At 45.5% G+C, this 24,535-nt stretch overlaps 1 protein-coding gene across 3 annotated transcripts in view; it reads left to right on the forward strand.

Moving 5' to 3' along the window:
* The window catches only part of emilin2a (elastin microfibril interfacer 2a), an 83,487-nt gene that overhangs the window by 54,915 nt on the left and 4,037 nt on the right, over positions 1 to 24,535 (forward strand). For all 3 annotated transcript variants that reach the window (XM_064992002.1, XM_064992004.1, XM_064992005.1), the window contains 3 exons: positions 10,791 to 11,228; positions 11,334 to 11,441; positions 18,786 to 18,923. In XM_064992002.1, coding sequence (XP_064848074.1) covers positions 10,791 to 11,228; positions 11,334 to 11,441; positions 18,786 to 18,923 — 684 coding nt within the window. The remainder of the gene's footprint in view (positions 1 to 10,790; positions 11,229 to 11,333; positions 11,442 to 18,785; positions 18,924 to 24,535) is intronic.

Consider the following 24,535-nt stretch of genomic DNA (forward strand, 5'->3'; position numbering starts at 1 on the left):
GGGTTAGGGTTAGCTGGGTCTAGTAAGGGTTAGTGTTGTCTGGGTGTAGTAAGGGTTTGTGTTAGCTGGGTTTAGTTAGTGTTAGTGTTAGCTGGGTGTAGTAAGGGTTAGTGTTAGCTGGGTGTAGTTAGTGTTAGCTGGGTGTAGTTAGTGTTAGCTGGGTGTAGTAAGGGTTAGCTGGGTGTAGTTAGTGTTTGTGTTAGCTGGGTGTAGTAAGGGTTAGTGTTAGCTGGGTGTAGTTAGGGTTGGCTGGGTGTAGTAAGGGTAAGGGTTGGCTGGGTGTAGTAAGGGTTAGGGTTAGCTGGGTGTAGTAAGGGTTGGCTGGGTGTAGTAAGGGTTAGTGTTAGCTGGGTGTAGTAAGGGTTAGGGTTAGCTGGGTGTAGTTAGGGTTAGCTGGGTGTAGTTGGGGTTAGCTGGGTCTAGTAAGGGTTAGTGTTAGCTGGGTGTAGTTAGTATTAGCTGGGTGTAGTAAGGGTTAGTGTTAGCTGGGTGTAGTAAGGGTTATGGTTAGCTGGGTGTAGTAAGGGTTAGGGTTAGCTGGGTCTAGTAAGGGTTAGTGTTGTCTGGGTGTAGTAAGGGTTTGTGTTAGCTGGGTGTAGTTAGTGTTAGTGTTAGCTGGGTGTAGTTAGTGTTAGTGTTAGCTGGGTGTAGTAAGGGTTAGTGTTAGCTGGGTGTAGTTAGTGTTAGCTGGGTGTAGTAAGGGTTAGCTGAGTGTATTTAGTGTCAGCTGGGTGTAGTTAGTGTTTGTGTTAGCTGGGTGTAGTAAGGGTTAGTGTTAGCTGGTTGTAGAAAGGGTTTGTGTTAGCTGGGTGTAGTAAGGGTTAGTGTTAGCTGGTGTAGTAAGGGTAAGGGTTGGCTGGGTGTCGTAAGTGTTAGGGTTAGCTGGGTGTAGTAAGGGTTAGGGTTAGCTGGGTGTAGTAAGGGTTAGGGTTAGCTGGGTGTAGTAAGGGTTAGGGTTAGCTGGGTGTAGTAAGGGTTAGGGTTAGCTGGGTGTAGTAAGGGTTAAGGTTAGCTGGGTGTTGTTTGGGTTAGCTGGGTGTAGTAAGGGTTAGTGTTAGCTGGGTGTAGTTGGTGTTAGCTGGGTGTAGTAAGGGTTAGTGTTAGCTGGGTGTGGTAAGGGTTGGTGTTGGCTGGGTGTAGTTAGGGTTAGCTGGGTGTAATTAGTGTCAGCTGGGTGTAGTTAGTGTCAGCTGGGTGTAGTTAGTGTCAGCTGGGTGTAGTTAGTGTCAGCTGGGTGTAGTTAGTGTCAGCTGGGTGTAGTTAGTGTCAGCTGGGTGTATTTAGTGTCAGCTGGGTGTAGTTGGTGTTAGCTGGGTGTAGTAAGGGTTAGTGTTGGCTGGGTGTAGTTAGGGTTAGCTGGGTGTAGTAAGGGTTAGCTGGGTGTAGTTAGTGTCAGCTGGGTGTAGTTAGTGTCAGCTGGGTGTAGTTGGTGTCAGCTGGGTGTAGTTAGTGTCAGCTGGGTGTAGTTAGTGTCAGCTGGGTGTAGTTAGTGTCAGCTGGGTGTAGTTAGTGTCAGTTGGGTGTAGTTAGTGTCAGCTGGGTGTAGTTAGTGTCAGCTGGGTGTAGTTAGTGTCAGCTGGGTGTAGTTAGTGTCAGCTGGGTGTAGTTAGGGTTAGTGTCAGCTGGGTGTAGTTAGGGTTAGTGTTAGCTGGGTTTAGTTAGGGTTAGTGTTAGCTGGGTGTAGTTAGTTTTAGCTGGGTGTAGTAAGGGGTAGTGTTAGCTGGGTGTAGTAAGGGTTAGTGTCAGTTGGGTGTAGTAAGGGTTAGTGTTAGCTGGGTGTAGTAAGTGTTAGTGTTAGCTGGGTGTAGTAAGGGTTAGTGTTAGCTGGGTGTAGTAAGGGTTAGTGTTAGCTGGGTGTAGTAAGGGTTTGTGTAGCTGGGTGTAGTAAGGGTTAGTGTTAGCTGGGTGTTGTAAGGGTTAGTGTTAGCTGGGTGTAGTAAGGGTTGGTGTTAGCTGGGTCTAGTTAGGGTTGGTGCTAGCTTGGTCTAGTTAGTGTTAGTGTTAGCTGGGTGTAGTTAGTGTTAGTGTTAGCTGGGTGTAGTTAGTGTTAGTGTTAGCTGGGTGTAGTTAGTGTTAGCTGGGTGTAGTAAGGGTTAGTGTTAGCTGGGTGTAGTTAGTGTTAGCTGGGTGTAGTAAGGGTTAGCTGAGTGTATTTAGTGTCAGCTGGGTGTAGTTAGTGTTTGTGTTAGCTGGGTGTAGTAAGGGTTAGTGTTAGCTGGTTGTAGAAAGGGTTTGTGTTAGCTGGGTGTAGTAAGGGTTAGTGTTAGCTGGGTGTAGTAAGGGTTAGTGTTAGCTGGTGTAGTAAGGGTAAGGGTTGGCTGGGTGTCGTAAGGGTTAGGGTTAGCTGGGTGTAGTAAGGGTTAGGGTTAGCTGGGTGTAGTAAGGGTTAGGGTTAGCTGGGTCTAGTAAGGGTTAGGGTTAGCTGGGTGTAGTAAGGGTTAGGGTTAGCTGGGTGTAGTAAGGGTTAAGGTTAGCTGGGTGTTGTTTGGGTTAGCTGGGTGTAGTAAGGGTTAGTGTTAGCTGGGTGTAGTTGGTGTTAGCTGGGTGTAGTAAGGGTTAGTGTTAGCTGGGTGTGGTAAGGGTTGGTGTTGGCTGGGTGTAGTTAGGGTTAGCTGGGTGTAGTTAGGGTTAGCTGGGTGTAATTATTGTCAGCTGGGTGTAGTTAGTGTCAGCTGGGTGTAGTTAGTGTCAGCTGGGTGTAGTTAGTGTCAGCTGGGTGTAGTTAGTGTCAGCTGGGTGTATTTAGTGTCAGCTGGGTGTAGTTGGTGTTAGCTGGGTGTAGTAAGGGTTAGTGTTAGCTGGGTGTGGTAAGGGTTAGTGTTGGCTGGGTGTAGTTATTGTTAGCTGGGTGTAGTAAGGGTCAGCTGGGTGTAGTTAGTGTCAGCTGGGTGTAGTTAGTGTCAGCTGGGTGTAGTTAGTGTCAGCTGGGTGTAGTTAGTGTCAGCTGGGTGTAGTTAGTGTCAGTTGGGTGTAGTTAGTGTCAGCTGGGTGTAGTTAGTGTCAGCTGGGTGTAGTTAGGGTTAGTGTCAGCTGGGTGTAGTTAGGGTTAGTGTTAGCTGGGTTTAGTTAGGGTTAGTGTTAGCTGGGTGTAGTTAGTTTTAGCTGGGTGTAGTAAGGATAAGTGTAGCTGGGTGTAGTAAGGGGTAGTGTTAGCTGGGTGTAGTAAGGGTTAGTGTCAGTTGGGTGTAGTAAGGGTTAGTGTTAGCTGGGTGTAGTAAGTGTTAGTGTTAGCTGGGTGTAGTAAGGGTTAGTGTTAGCTGGGTGTAGTAAGGGTTAGTGTTAGCTGGGTGTAGTAAGGGTTAGTGTAGCTGGGTGTAGTAAGGGTTAGTGTTAGCTGGGTGTAGTAAGGGTTGGTGTTAGCTGGGTCTAGTTAGGGTTGGTGCTAGCTGGGTCTAGTTAGTGTTAGTGTTAGCTGGGTGTAGTTAGTGTTAGTGTTAGCTGGGTGTAGTTAGTGTTAGTGTTAGCTGGGTGTAGTTAGTGTTAGTGTTAGCTGGGTCTAGTAAGGGTTTGTGTTAGCTGGGTGTAGTAAGGGTTGGTGTTAGTTCGGTCTAGTTAGGGTTAGTGTTAGTGTTTGCTGGGTGTAGTTAGGGATAGGGTTAGCTGGGTGTAGTAAGTATTACTGTTCGCTGGGTCTAGTAAGGGTTTGTGTTAGCTGGGTGTAGTTAGTGTTCGTGTTAGCTTGGTGTAGTTGGTGAAGTTAGTTTTAGTATTAGCTGGGTGTCGTTAGGGTTAGTGTTAGCTGGGTGTGGTAAGGGTTAGTGTTAGTGTTCGCTGGGTGTAGTAAGGGTTAGTGTTAGCTGGGTGTAGTAAGGGTTAGTGTAAGCTGAGTTTAGTTAGTGTTAGCTGGGTGTAGTTAGTGTTAGTGTTAGCAGGGTGTAGTAAGGGTTAGTGTAGCTGGGTGTAGTAAGGGTTAGTGTTAATGTTAGCTGGGTCAAGTTAGTATTAGCTTGTTGTAGTAAGGGTTAGTGTTCGCTGGGTGTAGTAAGGGTTAGTTTTAGCTCGGTGTCGTAAGGGTTAGTGTTAGCTGGGTGTAATATGGGTTAGTGTTAGCTGGGTGTAGTAAAGGTTTGTTTTAGCTGGGTGTAGTAAGGGTTAGTTTTCGCTGGGTTTGAGTTTTTTATTATATTTTTACAAGAACAGTGCACAATAATCAACGTTTCAGTAAAAGTGCCTGTTTTAGCGAGCAGATCTAATTTCAACCGCAGTCACTGGGCAGAGGCCCACCATTGTTCCTGTACCCAAGAAAGCCAAGGTAACTGAGCTTAACGACTATCGCCCCTCGTAGCACTCACTTCCGTCATCATGAAGTGCTTTGAGAGACTAGTCAAGGACCATATCACCTCCACCCTACCTGACACCCTAGACCCACTCCAATTTGCTTACCGCCCCAATAGGTCCACAGACGACGCAATCGCAACCACACTGCACACTGCCCTAACCCATCTGGACAAGAGGAATACCTATGTGAGAATGCTGTTCATCGACTACAGCTCAGCATTTAACACCATAGTACCCTCCAAACTCGTCATCAAGCTCGATACCCTGGGTCTCGACCCCTCCCTGTGCAACTGGATCCTGGACTTCTTGACGGGCCGCCCCCCAGGTGGTGAGGGTAGGTAACAACATCTCCACCCCACTGATCCTCAACACTGGGTCCCCGCAAGGCTGCGTTCTGAGCCCTCTCCTGTACTCCCTGTTCACCCACAACTGCATGGCCATGCACGCCTCCAACTCAATCATCAAGTTTGCAGACGACACTACAGTGGTTGGCTTGATTACCAACAACGACGAGACGGCCTCCAGGGGGTGAGGGCCCTCAGAGTGTGGTGTCAGGAAAATAACCTCACACTCAACGTCAAAAAAACAAAGGAGATGATCGTGGATTTCAGGAAACAGCAGAGGGAGCAACCACCTATCCACATTGACGGGACAATAGTGGAGAGGTAGAAAGTTTTACGTTTCTCCGTACACATCACGGACAAACTGAATTGGTCCACCCACACAGACAGCATGGTGAAAAAGGCGCAACAGCGCCTCTTCAACCTTAGGAGGCTTAAGAAATTCGGCTTGTCACCAAAAGCACTCACAGACTTTTACAGATGCACAATCAAGAGCATCCTGTCGGGCTGTATCACCGCCTGGTCCACCCACAACCGTAAGGCTCACTAGAGGGTAGTGAGGTCTGCACAACGCATCACCGGGGGCAAACTACCTGCCCTTCAGGACACCTACACCACCCGATGTCACAGGAAAGCCATAAAGATCATCAAGGACAACACCCACCCGAGCCACTGCCTGTTCACACCGCTATCATCCAGAAGGCGAGGTCAGTACAGGTGCATCAAAGCAGGGACCGAGAGACTGAAAAACAGCTTCTATCTCAAGGCCATCAGACTGATAAACAGCCACCACTAACATTGAGTGGCTGCTGCCAACACACTGACTCAACTCCAGCCACTTTAATAATGGGAATTGATAGAAATTGATGTAAAATATATCACTAGCACCTTTAAACAATGCTACTTAATATAATGTTTACAAACCCTACATTACTAATCTCATATGTATATGTATATACTGTACTCTATATCATCTACTGCATCTTTATGTAATACATGTATCACTAGCCACTTTAAACTATGCCACTTTTGTTTACATACCCTACATTACACATCTCATATGTATATACTGTACTCGATACCATCGACTGCATCTTGCCTATGCCGTTCTGTACCATCACTCATTCATATAACTTTATGTACATATTCTTTATCCCTTTACACTTGTGTGTATAAGGTAGTAGTTGTGGAATAGTTAGGTTAGATTACTCGTTGGTTATTACTGCATTGTCGGAACTAGAAGCACAAGCATTTCGCTACACTACATTAACATCTGCTAACCATGTGTATGTGACAAATACATTGTATTTTATTTGAGATGTGTGAACACTGGGCCTTGGAGAATAGTTTGATGTGTGAACACTGGGCCTTGGAGAATAGTTTGATGTGTGAACACTGGGCCTTGGAGAATAGTTAGATGTGTGAACACTGGGCCTTGGAGAATAGTTAGATGTGTGAACACTGGGCCTTGGAGAATAGTTAGATGTGTGAACAGTGGGCCTTGGAGAATAGTTATATGTGTGAACACTGGGCCTTGGATAATAGTTAGATGTGTGAACACTGGGCCTTGGATAATAGTTAGATGTGTGAACACTGGGCCTTGGAGAATAGTTAGATGTGTGAACACTGGGCCTTGGAGAATAGTTAGATGTGTGAACAGTGGGCCTTGGAGAATAGTTATATGTGTGAACACTGGGCCTTGGATAATAGTTAGATGTGTGAACACTGGGCCTTGGAGAATAGTTAGATGTGTGAACACTGGGCCTTGGAGAATAATTAGATATGTGAACACTGGGCCTTGGAGAATAGTTAGGTGTGTGATGTGTGAACACTGGGCCTTGTAGAATAGTTATATGTTTGAACACTGGGCCTTGGATAATAGTTAGATGTGTGAACACTGGGCCTTGGATAATAGTTATATGTGTGAACACTGGGCCTTGGAGAATAGTTAGGTGTGTGATGTGTGAACACTGGGCCTTGGAGAATAGTTAGATGTGTGAACACTGGGCCTTGGAGAATAGTTAGATATGTGAACACTGGACCTTGGAGAATAGTTACAGGCCTTGTGCTGAGTCAGAGGCCTGGAACACACGTAACCATCTGGAAGTCTTCAGAGCACTGACCTCCCTCAGCCTTGGCGCTGACCGACTGCACAATATTGGTCTCCTAATGTGTGTGTGTGTGTGTGTGTGTACCCCACCCTACAGCAGAGTCTCTTTAACAGATGATGTGATGTAGAGCTGAAGTACAGCTCAGCTGGTTTAGTAGCTTGACCTTCAGTTGTTTGTTGTTTTGCTGATAACTGGAGACCTGTGTTCCATAAAGCATCTGTATGTGGTGATCATGACTGCCATCCTCTGTCCTAGGGACTGTGGGGATCATGACTGCCATCCTCTGTCCTAGGGACTGTGGGGATCATGACTGCCATCCTCTGTCCTAGGGACTGTGGTGATCATGACTGCCATCCTCTGTCCTAGGGGACTGTGGTGATCATGACGACCATCCTCTGTCCTAGGGACTATGGTGATCATGACGACCATCCTCTGCAGTAACAGGGTCTGGTACAGTAACAGTCCTGCAGTGTGGACACAACATGATCTTCATGATCACTACAGTTAATGTGTATTACAGATGTGTACATTACAGCTTGGCTTGAACAAAAGTCTGCAACTACATAAACTATCTGCTTTAGGGGGCAGGAGGCCAGAGGGGTGGATGTTCCACCGCCTGCTTGTCTCTCTGTGAGGTTAATGTGAGGAGGACCCTGCCTGTCTCTCTGTGAGGTTAATGTGAGGAGGACCCTGCCTGTCTCTCTGTGAGGTTAAAGTGAGGAGGACCCTGCCTGTCTCTCTGTGAGGTTAAAGTGAGGAGGACCCTGCCTGTCTCTCTGTGAGGTTAATGTGAGGAGGACCCTGCCTGTCTCTCTGTGAGGTTATTGTGAGGAGGACCCTGCCTGTCTCTCTGTGAGGTTAATGTGAGGAGGACCCTGCCTGTCTCTCTGTGAGGTTAATGTAAGGAGGACCCTGCTTGTCTCTCTGTGAGGTTAAGGTGAGGAGGACCCTGCTTGTCTCTCTGTGAGGTTAATGTGAGGAGGACCCTGCTTGTCTCTCTGTGAGGTTAAGGTGAGGAGGACCCTGCCTGTCTCTCTGTGAGGTTAAAGTGAGGAGGACCCTGCTTGTCTCTCTGTGAGGTTAAAGTGAGGAGGACCCTGCCTGTCTCTCTGTGAGGTTAAAGTGAGGAGGACCCTGCCTGTCTCTCTGTGAGGTTAAGGTGAGGAGGACCCTGCCTGTCTCTCTGTGAAGTTAAAGTGAGGAGGACCCTGCCTGTCTCTCTGTGAGGTTAAAGTGAGGAGGACCCTGCCTGTCTCTCTGTGAGGTTAAAGTGAGGAGGACCCTGCCTGTCTCTCTGTGAGGTTAAGGTGAGGAGGACCCTGCCTGTCTCTCTGTGAGGTTAAGGTGAGGAGGACCCTGCCTGTCTCTCTGTGAGGTTAAAGTGAGGAGGACCCTGCCTGTCTCTCTGTGAGGTTAAAGTGAGGAGGACCCTGCCTGTCTCTCTGTGAGGTTAAAGTGAGGAGGACCCTGCCTGTCTCTCTGTGAGGTTAATGTGAGGAGGACCCTGCCTGTCTCTCTGTGAGGTTATTGTGAGGAGGACCCTGCCTGTCTCTCTGTGAGGTTAAGGTGAGGAGGACCCTGCCTGTCTCTCTGTGAGGTTAAGGTGAGGAGGACCCTGCCTGTCTCTCTGTGAGGTTAAGGTGAGGAGGACCCTGCCTGTCTCTCTGTGAAGTTAAGGTGAGGAGGACCTTGCTGGAATGACATCAGCAGAATGCCTAGCAGCTGATTCCCCAGGGAGAAACCGTGTGGGTGTTTATGAGCAGGTTGTTCAACTTAGGCCTGTTATAGTTACCCTGTTTTTCCATCACATGTTCCAAAGTACTGGTATTCATTATGAGATATGATGCATTGTTATGGTTTCACATATACTCACTCAACAACACCCATCCTTATGGTAAACCAACTAAAAAACGATATCTCTGTAACTCTTTCTCATTGTTTCTCTCTTCTCTTCCTGTTTCTCTCCACTCGCCTTGTTTTGCTCTCTCTCCCTGTTTCTTTCTCTCTCCCTGTTTCTTTCTCTATCCCTGTGTTTCTCTCTCTCCATCTCTCTCTGTCTCCCTGTTTCTCTTTCCTTGCCTCTCTCTCTCCCTGTTTCCCTCTCTCTCTCCCTGTTTCTCTCTCTTTCTCCCTGTTCCTCTTTCTCCCTGTTCCTCTTTCTCCCTGTTCCTCTCTGCTCTCTCTCCCTCCCTGTTTCTCTCTCTCTCCCTGTTTCTCTCTCCCTGTTTCTCTCCGTTTCTCTCTCCCTTTTTCTCTCTCCTTGCCTCTCTCTCTCCCTGTTTCTCTCTCCTTGCCTCTCTCTCTCCCTGTTTCTCTCTCCTTGCCTCTCTCTCTCCCTGTTTCTCTCTCCTTGCCTCTCTCTCTCCCTGTTTCACTCTCCTTGCCTCTCTCTCTCCCTGTTTCACTCTCCTTGCCTCTCTCTCCCTGTTTTTCTCTCATTGCCTCTCTCTCCCTGTTTCTCTCTCATTGCCTCTCTCTCCCTGTTTCTCTCTCATTGCCTCGCTCTCTCCTTGTTTCTCTCTCATTGCCTCTCTCTCTCCCTGTTTCTCTCTCATTGCATCTCTCTCTCCCTGTTTCTCTCTCATTGCCTCTCTCTCTCCCTGTTTCTCTCTCATTGCCTCTCTCTCTCCCTGTTTCTCTCTCATTGCATCTCTCTCTCCCTGTTTCTCTCTCATTGCCTCTCTCTCTCCCTGTTTCTCTCTCATTGCCTCTCTCTCTCCCTGTTTCTCTCTCATTGCCCCTCTCTCTCCCTGTTTCTCTCTCATTGCCCCTCTCTCTCCCTGTTTCTCTCTCATTGCCTCTCTCTCTCCCCGTTTCTCTCTCTCTCTCCCCGTTTCTCTCTCTCTCAATTCAATTCAGGGGCTTTATTGGCATCAGAAACACATGTTAACATTGCCAAAGCAAGTGAGGTAGATAATATACAAAACTGAAATAAACAATAAAAGATAACAGTCAACATTACACATACAGAAGTTTCAAAACAATAAAGACATTACAAATGTCATATTATTATATATATATATATATATATATATATATATATATATATATATATATATATATTATATATATATATATATATATGTGTTGTAACAATGTACAAACGGTTAAAGTACACAAGGGAAAATAAATAAGCATAAATATGGGTTGTATTTACAATGGTGTTTGTTCTTCTGCATTGTTGGGAAGGGCCCGTCAGGAAACATTTCACTGTTACACCTGTTGTTTACTCTCTCTGCATTGTTGGGAAGGGTTGACCTTTTCTTGTGGCAACAGGTCACAGATCTGTTGTTGTGTGATGGCACACTATGGTATTTCACCCAATAGATATGGGAGTTTATCAAAATTGGATTTGTTTTTGAATTCTTTGTGGATCTCTGTAATCTGAGGGAAATATGTGTCTCTAATATGGTCATACATTTGGCAGGAGGTTCGGAAGTGCAGCTCAGTTTCCACCTCATGTTGTGGGCAGTGTGCACATAGCCTGTCTTCTCTTGAGAGCCATGTCTGCCTACGGCGGCCTTTCTCAACAGCAAGGCTATGCTCACTGAGTCTGTACATAGTCAAAGCTTTCCTTAAGTTTGGGACAGTCACAGTGGTCAGGTATTTTGCCACTGTGTACTCTCTGTTTAGGGTCAAATAGCATTCTAGTTTGCTCTGTTTTTTTGTTAATTCTTTCCAATGTGTCAAGTAATTATCTTTTTGTTTTCTCGTGATTTGTTTGGGTCTAATTGTGCTGCCGTCTCTCTCTCTGTTACTATCTCTGCCTCCCTGTTTCTCTCTCTCACTCCCTGTTTCTATCTCTACCTCTGTTTCTCTCTCTCTCTCCACCTGTTTCTCTCTCACTCCCTGTTTCTATCTCTACCTCCGTTTCTCTCTCTCTCCCTGTTTCTCTACCTTTTTCTCTCTCTCTCCCCGTTTCTCTCTCTCTCTCCCTCCCTGTTTCTCTCTCTCTCTCTCCCTGTTTGTCTCTCCCCGTTTCTCTCTCCCACCGTTTCTCTCTCTGCCTCCCCATTTCTCTCTCTCCCTGTTTTTCTCTCTCCCTGTTTCTCTCTCTCAGATGAAGCTGTGAGACCTGGTTCTGTCCCAGATCAGACCAGACCCAGGGTTAACCAGATCCACATTCCCCACAGGACCCCCCTTGACTCGACCCCCAGGCAACCCTACAACCCCAGACAGCCAGCCAGTCCACACCAGCCTACCAACCCTCTACAGCCCAACACCCACCGCCATCCGAACCAACCAACTCTGTACCTGGTGCCACATAAGCCTAATCAGCCAGGCCAGCCCACTGTCATCCTCGTACCCCATCCTAACCAACCCTTCTTAACGACGGTACCCCGCCAGCCCAGCCCCCCCTCTAACCCTCCCAGTCAGCCGCGTCGGGTCCTGGAGGTGGGAGAGGCTGGTCCACCAGGCTACATGAGGAGGGTAACAGTCAGGAGAGGATCAGATGACTCATCCTCCACACCTGTTAAAGGATTCGCTGGAGCACCAGGTCAGTAGTGATGGGGATGTGGATGGAGTTACCACCAAAATGTTGCCCAAGTGTTTTAAATGGTATGAGAGATTATAACCCAGTGAATGTTTTCTAAACCACCAGGATACAACCCTCCCGAGAAGCCATTCTCCTTCAACAAACATGAGACGATCCCAGTAGCTGCCAAGGTCCCCTGGAACCCAGTGTCACAGACCCCACTAGTCACACCAGGTAACACAACTACACCTATACCCATACTAGAACAACAATGTAGACTATCAGTGAAATTCTTCCTGACGGTCCCTTCCCAACAATGCAGAGAGAGTAAACAACAGGTGTAACAGTGAAATGTTTCCTGACGGGCCCTTCCCAACAATGCAGAGAGAGTAAACAACAGATGTAACAGTGAAATGCTTCAGGGCGGGCCCTTCCCAACAATGCAGAGAGAGTAAACAACAGGTGTAACAGTGAAATGTTTCCTGACGGGCCCTTCCCAACAATGCAGAGAGAGAGTAAACAACAGGTGTAACAGTGAAATGCTTCAGGGCGGGCCCTTCCCAACAATGCAGAGAGAGTAAACAACAGGTGTAACAGTGAAATGCTTCCTGACGGGCCCTTCCCAACAATGCAGAGAGAGTAAACAACAGGTGTAACAGTGAAATGCTTCCTGACGGGCCCTTCCCAACAATGCAGAGAGAGTAAACAACAGGTGTAACAGTGAAATGCTTCAGGGCGGGCCCTTCCCAACAATGCAGAGAGAGTAAACAACAGGTGTAACAGTGAAATGCTTCAGGGCGGGCCCTTCCCAACAATGCAGAGAGAGTAAACAACAGGTGTAACAGTGAAATGTTTCCTGACGGGCCCTTCCCAACAATGCAGAGAGTAAACAACAGGTGTAACAGTGAAATGTTTCCTGACGGGCCCTTCCCAACAATGCAGAGAGTAAACAACAGGTGTAACAGTGAAATGCTTCCTGACGGGCCCTTCCCAACAATGCAGAGAGAGTAAACAACAGGTGTAACAGTGAAAGCTGCTCAGGGCGGGCCCTTCCCAACAATGCAGAGAGAGTAAACAACAGGTGTAACAGTGAAATGCTTCAGGGCGGGCCCTTCCCAACAATGCAGAGAGAGTAAACAACAGGTGTAACAGTGAAATGTTTCCTGACGGGCCCTTCCCAACAATGCAGAGAGAGAGTAAACAACAGGTGTAACAGTGAAATGCTTCAGGGCGGGCCCTTCCCAACAATGCAGAGAGAGTAAACAACAGGTGTAACAGTGAAATGTTTCCTGACGGGCCCTTCCCAACAATGCAGAGAGAGTAAACAACAGGTGTAACAGTGAAATGCTTCCTGACGGGCCCTTCCCAACAATGCAGAGAGAGTAAACAACAGGTGTAACAGTGAAATGTTTCCTGACGGGCCCTTCCCAACAATGCAGAGAGAGAGTAAACAACAGGTGTAACAGTGAAATGCTTCCTGACGGGCCCTTCCCAACAATGCAGAGAGAGTAAACAACAGGTGTAACAGTGAAATTCTTCCTGACGGGCCCTTCCCAACAATGCAGAGAGAGTAAACAACAGGTGTAACAGTGAAATGTTTCCTGACGGGCCCTTCCCAACAATGCAGAGAGAGTAAACAACAGGTGTAACAGTGAAATGCTTCAGGGCGGGCCCTTCCCAACAATGCAGAGAGAGTAAACAACAGGTGTAACAGTGAAATGCTTCCTGACGGGCCCTTCCCAACAATGCAGAGAGAGTAAACAACAGGTGTAACAGTGAAATGTTTCTGACGGGCCCTTCCCAACAATGCAGAGAGAGTAAACAACAGGTGTAACAGTGAAATGCTTCAGGGCGGGCCCTTCCCAACAATGCAGAGAGAGTAAACAACAGGTGTAACAGTGAAATGCTTCCTGACGGGCCCTTCCCAACAATGCAGAGAGAGTAAACAACAGATGTAACAGTGAAATGCTTCAGGGCGGGCCCTTCCCAACAATGCAGAGAGAGTAAACAACAGGTGTAACAGTGAAATGCTTCCTGACGGGCCCTTCCCAACAATGCAGAGAGAGTAAACAACAGGTGTAACAGTGAAATGCTTCAGGGCGGGCCCTTCCCAACAATGCAGAGAGAGTAAACAACAGGTGTAACAGTGAAATGCTTCCTGACGGGCCCTTCCCAACAATGCAGAGAGAGAGTAAACAACAGGTGTAACAGTGAAATGCTGCCTGACAATGCAGAGAGAAAAACATTAGAAATAGTAGAAAAATAGAACATTCATAACATAAGTAGCTGAATAATAACACAAGGAATAAATACACAATGTGTAATGATAACTTGACTATATACACAGGGTACCAGTACTGAGTCGATGTGTAGGGGTACGAGGTAATAACTTGACTATATACACAGGGTACCAGTACTGAGTCGATGTGTAGGGGTACAGGTAATAACTTGACTATATACACAGGGTACCAGTACTGAGTCGATGTGTAGGGGTACGAGGTAATAACTTGACTATATACACAGGGTACCAGTACTGAGTCGATGTGTAGGGGTACGAGGTAATAACTTGACTATATACACAGGGTACCAGTACTGAGTCGATGTGTAGGGGTACGAGTAATAACTTGACTATATACACAGGGTACCAGTACTGAGTCGATGTGTAGGGGTACGAGGTAATAACTTGACTATATACACAGGGTACCAGTACTGAGTCGATGTGTAGGGGTACGAGGTAATAACTTGACTATATACACAGGGTACCAGTACTGAGTCGATGTGTAGGGGTACGAGGTAATAACTTGACTATATACACAGGGTACCTGTACTGAGTCGATGTGTAGGGGTACGAGGTAATAACTTGACTATATACACAGGGTACCAGTACTGAGTCGATGTGTAGGGGTGCGAGGTAATAACTTGACTATATACACAGGGTACCAGTACTGAGTCGATGTGTAGGGGTAACAGGTAATAACTTGACTATATACACAGGGTACCTGTACTGAGTCGATGTGTAGGGGTACGAGGTAATAACTTGACTATATACACAGGGTACCAGTACTGAGTCGATGTGTAGGGGTACGAGGTAATAACTTGACTATATACACAGGGTACCTGTACTGAGTCGATGTGTAGGGGTACGAGGTAATAACTTGACTATATACACAGGGTACCAGTACTGAGTCGATGTGTAGGGGTACGAGGTAATAACTTGACTATATACACAGTGTACCAGTACTGAGTCGATGTGTAGGGGTACGAGGTAATAACTTGACTATATACACAGGGTACCAGTACTGAGTCGATGTGTAGGGGTACGAGGTAATAACTTGACTATATACACAGGGTACCAGTACTGAGTCGATGTGTAGGGGTACGAGGTAATAACTTGACTATATACACAGGGTACCAGTACTGAGTCGATGTGTAGGGGTACGAGGTAATAACTTGACTATATACACAGGGTACCAGTACTGTGTCGATGTGTAGGGGTACGAGGTAATAACTTGACTATATACACAGGGTATCAGTACTGAGTCGATGTGTAGGGGTACGAGGTAATAACTTGACTATATACACAGGGTACCAGTACTGAGTCGATGTGTAGGGGTACGAGGTAATAACTTGACTATATACACAGGGTACCAGTACTGAGTCGATGTGTAGGGGTACGAGGTAATAACTTGACTATACACACAGGGTACCAGTACTGAGTCGATGTGTAGGGGTACGAGGTAATAACTTGACTATATACACAGGGTACCAGTACTGAGTTGATGTGTAGGGGTATTTGTCCCCTTCAGTTCATTGTCCCCTTCAGAAAATATTCACACACCCTTATTTTTTGCCAAAAATGCAATACCTCATACTATAAAATTGGAATTATGTTTTTTGAAATGTTTACAAATTAATAAGAAATTAAAAGCTGTATTCAAGCCAAAATAAGTTCAGGAGTAAAACGTTGCTTAACAAGTCACATGAGTTGGACTGTATGTCCCGTGCATTCAGAACGTATTCAGACCCCTTTTTTACCTGTTGTTGTGTTATAGCCTTAATCTAAAATGGATTAAGTTATCTACACTCAATACCCCATAATGACACAATGCCCCGTAAGGACTCAATACCCCATAATGATACCCCATAATGACACAATACCCGCAATGACTCAATACCCCATAATGACACAATGCCCCGTAAGGACTCAATACCCCATAATGATACCCCATAATAACACAATACCCCGCAATGACACAATACAATAACCCGCAATGACACAATACCCCGCAATGACACAATACCCCATAATTACATCACAATATCCCGTAATGACTCAATATCCCACAATGACTCAATACCCCATAATGACATAATGGCACAATACCCCATGATGACACAATACCCCATGATGACACAATACCCCATAATACCCCATAATGTCTCAATACCCCATAATGACACAATACCCCATAATGACACAATACCCCATAATGACACAATACCCCCTAATGACTCAATACCCCCTAATGACTCAATACCCCGTAAGGACTCAATACCCCGTAAGGACTCAATACCCCGTAAGGACTCAATACCCCGTAAGGACTCAATACCCCGTAAGGACTCAATACCCCCTAATGACTCAATACCCCCTAAGGACTCAATACCCCGTAAGGACTCAATACCCCCTAATGACTCAATACCCCGTAAGGACTCAATACCCCCTAATGACTCAATACCCCCTAATGACTCAATACCCCGTAAGGACTCAATACCCCGTAAGGACTCAATACCCGTAAGGACTCAATACCCCGTAAGGACTCAATACCCCGTAAGGACTCAATACCCCCTAAGGACTCAATACCCCCTAAGGACTCAATACCCCCTAATGACTCAATACCCCCTAATGACTCAATACCCCGTAAGGACTCAATACCCCGTAAGGACTCAATACCCCCTAATGACTCAATACCCCCTAATGACTCAATACCCCCCAATGACTCAATACCCCGTAAGGACTCAATACCCCGTAAGGACTCAATACCCCGTAATGACACAATACCCCATAATACCCCACCATGACTCAATACCCCACCATGACTCAATACCCCGTAATTACATCGCAATACCCCGTAATTACATCACAATACCCCGTAATGACTCAATACCCCGCGATGACATAATACCCCGCAATGACTCAATACCCCATAATGACACAATGCCCCGTAAGGACTCAATACCCCATAATGATACCCCATAATGACACAATACCCCGCAATGACACAATGCCCCGTAAGGACTCAATACCCCATAATGATACCCCATAATGACACAATACCCCGCAATGACACAATACCCCGCAATGACACAATAACCCGCAATGACACAATACACCATAATGACATAATGACACAATACCCCATAATACCGCACCATGACTCAATACCCCATAATTACATCACAATACCCCGTAATTACATCACAATACCCCGTAATGACTCAATACCCTGTAATGACTCAATACCCCGCAATGACACAATATCCCATAATTACATCACAATATCCCGTAATGACTCAATACCCCACAATGACTCAATACCCCATAATGACATAATGGCACAATACCCCATGATGACACAATACCCCATAATGACACAATACCACATAATGACACAATACCACATAATGACACAATACCCCATAATGACTCAATACCCCATAATGACTCAATACCCCATAATGACACAATACCCCATAATGACACAATACCCCATAATGACACAATACCCCGTAATGACAAAGCAAAACGTTTTTTTTTTAATAAATAAATCAGAAATACCTTATTTACATAATTATTCAGACCCTATGCTATAATTCAATTTTATTGGTCACAGCTGTCATAAATTCAATTTATTGGACATGATTTGGAAAGGAACACACATGTTTACATAGTTGACAGTGCAAAAACAAAGCCATGAGGTCGAAGGAATTGTCCGTAGAGCTCCGAGACAGGATTGTGTTCAGGCACAGATCTGGGGAAGGGTAACAACAAATGTCTGCAGCCTTGAAGGTCCCATCATGGCCTCATCATTCTTAAATGGAAGAAGTTTGGAACCATCAAGACTGTTCGTAGAGCTGGCCACCGCCCGGCCAAACTGAGCAATCGGGGGAGAATGGCCTTGGTCAAGGGAGGTGACCAAGAACCCAATGGTCACTCTGACAGACCTCCAGGGGTCCTCTGAGTAGATGGGAGAACCTTCCAGAAGGACAACCATCTCTGCAGCACTCCACCAATCAGGCCTTTATGGTAGAGTGGCCAGACGGAAGCCACTCGTCAGTAAAAAGCACATTACAGCCCACTTGGAGTTTGCCAAAAGGCACCCAAAGGACTCTCAGACCATGAGAAAAAAAATATCTGTTCTGGTGAAACCAAGATTTAATTCTTTGGCCTGAATGTCAAGTTTAGAGGACACCTGGCACCATCCCTACAGTGAAGCATAATTTGTGAGGATGTTTTTCAGCGTCAGGGACTGGGAGACCAGTCTGGATTGAGGGAAAGAGAGCAGAGTACATAAAGATCTTTGATGAAAACCTGCTCCAGAGCACTCAGGACCTCAGACTGAGTTGAAGGTTTACCTTCCAACAGGACAACGGGTCTGAATCCTTATGTAAATGTGATATTTCAGTGTTTTATTTTTAATACATTTTCAAACATTTCTAAAAACCTGTTTTAGCTTTGTCATTATGGGGTATTGTGTGTCGCTTGACGAGGGGAAACAACTATTTAATCCATTTTAGAATAAGGCTGCGACTAACAAAGTGTGGAAAAAGTCTGAATACTTTCCGAATGCACTCTAGTTCTTCAGATCGGATAATCTTGAACGGAGGTTATCCAGTTTAGTCTCCAGTGATTGCATGTTCGCCAATAGAACAGAGGGTAGACGCAATTTATCCACTCTCCGGCGTAGTCTCATCAAGTATCCCGCATGCCGGCCTCTAGAGCGCCATTTCCTCCTCCTACGAGTGTCAGGGAGTTGGGCCTGGTCCGCGATGTTCAATATGTCTTTCGCTTACGACTCATTGAAGTAGAAGTCCTCGTCCAAATCGTGGTTAGTGATAGCTGCTCTGATGCACAGAAGCTCTTTTCGGTCACAGGACACAATTGCGGAAACATTATGATCACCTGAAAAAACACAGAAAGGGCAGGAGCCCATAAAACAGCCACCATTCCCTCTGGGGCCATTAGACCCTCTGGGGCCATTAGAACCTCTGGGGCCATTAGAACCTCTGGGGCCATTAGAACCTCTGGGGCCATTAGAACCTCTGGGGCCATTAGAACCTCTGGGGCCATTAGAACCTCCGGGGCCATTAGAACCTCCGGGGCCATTAGAACCTCCGGGGCCATTAGACCCTCTGAGTCAAATTACAAATTGAAGGGCTGTACACGTTTGTGTATTCTTGTTACACAAGTACGCAGAACAGCAATGTGTCACTAATTGCATTAGGTGTACATTTAACTCCCCATAAGCACTTTGATTTAATAGCATTTGTCTGTCCTCTATCCTGTCTGTTTTGTGTCAGTGTCTTCAGACAGTAGTTTCCTGGCAGACCCCTTCTCCTTCTCTGCTGGCCTGACCACTCAGTTCTCTGGGGAGTTTGGAACCATCCTCTTCAACAAGGTGCTGGTCAACGATGGAGGACATTATAACTCTCACACAGGTAACACACACACACACACAGAGAGAGAGACATCCACACACAGTCTTGTACATCGAAAATTGTGGGTACACACAATTAAGTCCCATTCAAAATCCTATTTTCCCTAACCCTAACTCCTAACCCTATACCTAACCCTAGCTCCTAGCCTTAACCCTAAAACTAACCCTAACTCCTAACCCTAAAACTAACCCAAGCTACTAGCCTTAACCCTAAAACTAACCCTAACTCCAACCCTAGTTCCTAATTTTAACCCTAACACTAATTCTAACCTTAACCCTAAACCCCCTAGAAATAGTATTTGGAATTTGGGGACTAACAAAATGTCCCCAGTTGGTCAAATGTTTGTTTGTTTACTATTCTTGTGGGATAGCTAAACACGTCGACAAACAGACAGAGAGACATACAGAGATACATACAGACAGACAGAGATACAAACAGAAACACAGACAGACAGAGATACATACAGACAGACAGAGATACAAACAGACAGAGAGACATACAGACAGACAGAGATACAAACAGAAACACAGACAGACAGAGATACATACAGACAGACAGAGATACAAACAGAAACACAGACAGACAGAGATACATACAGACAGAGAGACATACAGACAGACAGAGATACAAACAGACAGACAGAGATACAAACAGAAACACAGACAGACAGAGATACATACAGACAGAGAGACATACAGACAGACAGAGATACAAACAGAAACACAGAAAGACAGAGATACATACAGACAGACAGAGATACAAACAGAAACACAGAAAGACAGAGAGACATACAGACAGACAGAGATACAAACAGAAACACAGACAGACAGAGATACATACAGACAGAGAGACATACAGACAGACAGAGATACAAACAGACAGACAGAGATACAAACAGAAACACAGACAGACAGAGATACATACAGACAGAGAGACATACAGACAGACAGAGATACAAACAGAAACACAGAAAGACAGAGATACATACAGACAGACAGAGATACAAACAGAAACACAGAAAGACAGAGATACAAACAGAAACACAGACAGACAGAGATACATACAGACAGAGAGACATACAGACAGACAGAGACACAGACAGACAGAGATACAGACAGACAGACAGAGATACAAACAGAAACACAGACAGACAGAGATACATACAGACAGAGAGACATACAGACAGACAGAGATACAAACAGAAACACAGACAGACAGAGAGAGATACAAACAGACAGAGACATACAGACAGACAGAGATACAAACAGAAACACAGACAGACAGAGATACAAACAGACAGAGAGACATACAGACAGACAGAGATACAAACAGAAACACAGACAGACAGAGATACATACAGACAGAGAGACATACGGACAGACAGAGATACAAACAGAAACACAGACAGACAGAGAGAGATACAAACAGACAGAGAGACATACAGACAGACAGAGATACAAACAGAAACACAGACAGACAGAGATACAGACAGACAGAGATACAAACAGACAGAGATACAAACAGAAACACAGACAGAGAGACATACAGACAGACAGAGATACAAACAGAAACACAGACAGAGAGAGATACAAACAGAAACACAGACAGACAGAGAGAGATACAAACAGACAGAGAGACATACAGACAGACAGAGATACAAACAGAAACACAGACAGACAGAGATACAGACAGACAGAGATACAAACAGACAGAGATACAAACAGAAACACAGACAGAGAGACATACAGACAGACAGAGATACAAACAGAAACACAGACAGAGAGAGATACAAACAGACATAAATACAGAAACACAGACAGACAGAGATACAGCCAGACAGAGATACAGAAACACAGACAGACAGACAGACAGACAGACAGACAGACAGACAGACAGACAGAGATACAGACAGACGGACAGAGACACAGACAGAACGACAGCCAGAGAGAGAGATACAGACAGACAGAGATACAGACAGACAGAGATACAGACAGAGATACAAACAGAAACACAGACAGACAGAGATACAGCCAGAAAGACATAGATACAAACAGACATAGATACAAACAGACATAAATACAGAAACACGGACGGACGGACTGACGGACAGGCAGAGATACAGACAGACAGACAGACAGACAGAGACACAGACAGAGACACAAACAGACAGACATACAGCCAGACATACAGCCAGACAGACAGACAGCCAGAAAGACAGGCAGAGATACAGCCAGACATACAGCCAGACAGACAGACAGCCAGAAAGACAGGCAGAGATACAGACAGCCAGAGAGAGAGATACAGACAGACAGACAGAGATACAGACAGACAGAGACACAAACAGACAGATATACAGACAGGCAGAGATACAGACAGACAGGCAGGCAGAGATACAGACAGACAGGCAGAGATACAGACAGACAGGCAGAGATACAGACAGACAGCCAGAGAGAGAGATACAGACAGACAGAGAGACAGACAGAGATACATACAGACAGACATACAGCCAGAAAGACAGGCAGAGATACAGACAGACAGACAGACAGAGATACAGACAGACAGGCAGACAGATACAGACAGACAGGCAGAGATACAGACAGACAGGCAGAGATACAGACAGACAGCCAGACAGATACAGGCAGAGATACAGACAGACAGGCAGAGATACAGACAAGCAGAGATACAGACAGACAGGCAGAGATACAGACAGACAGGCAGACAGATACAGACAGACAGGCAGAGATACAGACAGACAGGCAGAGATACAGACAGACAGGCAGAGATACAGACAGACAGGCAGACAGATACAGACAGACAGAGATACAGACAGAAACACAGAGATACATACAGACAGACAGAGATACAAACAGACAGAGAGACATACAGACAGACAGAGATACAAACAGAAACACAGACAGACAGAGATACATACAGACAGACAGAGATACAAACAGAAACACAGACAGACAGAGATACATACAGACAGAGAGACATACAGACAGACAGAGATACAAACAGAAACACAGAAAGACAGAGATACATACAGACAGACAGAGATACAAACAGAAACACAGACAGACAGAGATACATACAGACAGAGAGACATACAGACAGACAGAGATACAAACAGAAACACAAACAGACAGAGATACATACAGACAGACAGAGATACAAACAGAAACACAGACAGACAGAGATACATACAGACAGACAGAGATACAAACAGACAGAGATACAAACAGAAACACAGACAGACAGAGATACATACAGAGAGAGAGACATACAGACAGACAGAGATACAAACAGAAACACAGACAGACAGAGATACAGACAGACAGAGATACAAACAGACAGAGATACAAACAGAAACACAGACAGACAGAGATACAGACAGAGAGACATACAGACAGACAGAGATACAAACAGAAACACAGACAGACAGAGATACAAACAGAAACACAGATAGAGAGAGATACAAACAGACATAAATACAGAAACACAGCCAGACAGAGATACAGCCAGACAGAGATACAGCCAGACAGAGATACAGCCAGACAGAGATACAGAAACACAGACAGACAGACAGAGATACAGACAGACAGACAGACGGACAGAGACACAGACAGACCGACAGCCAGAGAGAGAGATACAGACAGACAGAGATACAGACAGACAGACAGAGATACACACAGAAACACAGACAGACAGAGATACAGCCAGAAAGACATAGATACAAACAGACATAGATACAAACAGACATAAATACAGAAACACGGACGGACGGACTGACGGACAGGCAGAGATACAGACAGACAAAGATACAGACAGACAGACAGAGACACAGACAGAGACACAAACAGCCAGACATACAGCCAGACAGACAGACAGCCAGAAAGACAGGCAGAGATACAGCCAGACAGGCAGAGATACAGACAGACAGCCAGAGAGAGAGATACAGACAGACAGACAGACAGAGATACAGACAGAGACACAAACAGACAGATATACAGACAGGCAGAGATACAGACAGACAGACAGGCAGAGATACAGACAGACAGGCAGGCAGAGAGAGATACAGACAGACATACAGCCAGAAAGACAGGCAGAGATACAGACAGAGACACAAACAGACAGATATACAGACAAGCAGAGATACAGACAGACAGGCAGAGATACAGACAGACAGGCAGACAGATACAGACAGACAGGCAGAGATACAGACAGACAGGCAGAGATACAGACAGACAGGCAGAGATACAGACAGACAGGCAGAGATACAGACAGACAGGCAGACAGATACAGGCAGACAGATACAGACAGATAGAGATACAGACAGACAGACAGAGATACAGACAGACAGACAGAGATACAAACAGAAACACAGACAGACAGAGATACAACCAGACAGACATAGATACAAACAGACATAGAAACAAACAGACATAGATACAAACAGACATAAATACAGAAACACGGACGGACGGACGGACAGACAGGCAGAGATACAGACAGACAAAGATACAGACAGACAGAGTTAGACAGACAGACAGAGATACATACATACAGACAGACAGATAAAGATACAGACAGATATACATAGATACAGACAGACAGAGAGAGACAGACAGACAGGCTGAGAAACAGACAGACAGGCGGAGATAGATACAGACAGACAGACAGAGATACAAACAGAAACACAGACAGACAGAGATACATACAGACAGAGAGACATACAGACAGACAGAGATACAAACAGAAACACAAACAGACAGAGATACATACAGACAGACAGAGATACAAACAGAAACACAGACAGACAGAGATACATACAGACAGACAGAGATACAAACAGACAGAGATACAAACAGAAACACAGACAGACAGAGATACATACAGACAGAGAGACATACAGACAGACAGAGATACAAACAGAAACACAGACAGACAGAGATACAGACAGACAGAGATACAAACAGACAGAGATACAAACAGAAACACAGACAGACAGAGATACAGACAGAGAGACATACAGACAGACAGAGATACAAACAGAAACACAGACAGACAGAGATACAAACAGAAACACAGATAGAGAGAGATACAAACAGACATAAATACAGAAACACAGCCAGACAGAGATACAGCCAGACAAAGATACAGCCAGACAGAGATACAGCCAGACAGAGATACAGCCAGACAGAGATACAGAAACACAGACAGACAGACAGAGATACAGACAGACAGACAGACGGACAGAGACACAGACAGACCGACAGCCAGAGAGAGAGATACAGACAGACAGAGATACAGACAGACAGACAGAGATACACACAGAAACACAGACAGACAGAGATACAGCCAGAAAGACATAGATACAAACAGACATAGATACAAACAGACATAAATACAGAAACACGGACGGACGGACTGACGGACAGGCAGAGATACAGACAGACAAAGATACAGACAGACAGACAGAGACACAGACAGAGACACAAACAGCCAGACATACAGCCAGACAGACAGACAGCCAGAAAGACAGGCAGAGATACAGCCAGACAGGCAGAGATACAGACAGACAGCCAGAGAGAGAGATACAGACAGACAGACAG

The sequence above is a fragment of the Oncorhynchus masou genome, chromosome 17 (assembly GCF_036934945.1).
Source record: "Oncorhynchus masou masou isolate Uvic2021 chromosome 17, UVic_Omas_1.1, whole genome shotgun sequence".
NCBI lineage: Eukaryota > Metazoa > Chordata > Actinopteri > Salmoniformes > Salmonidae > Oncorhynchus > Oncorhynchus masou.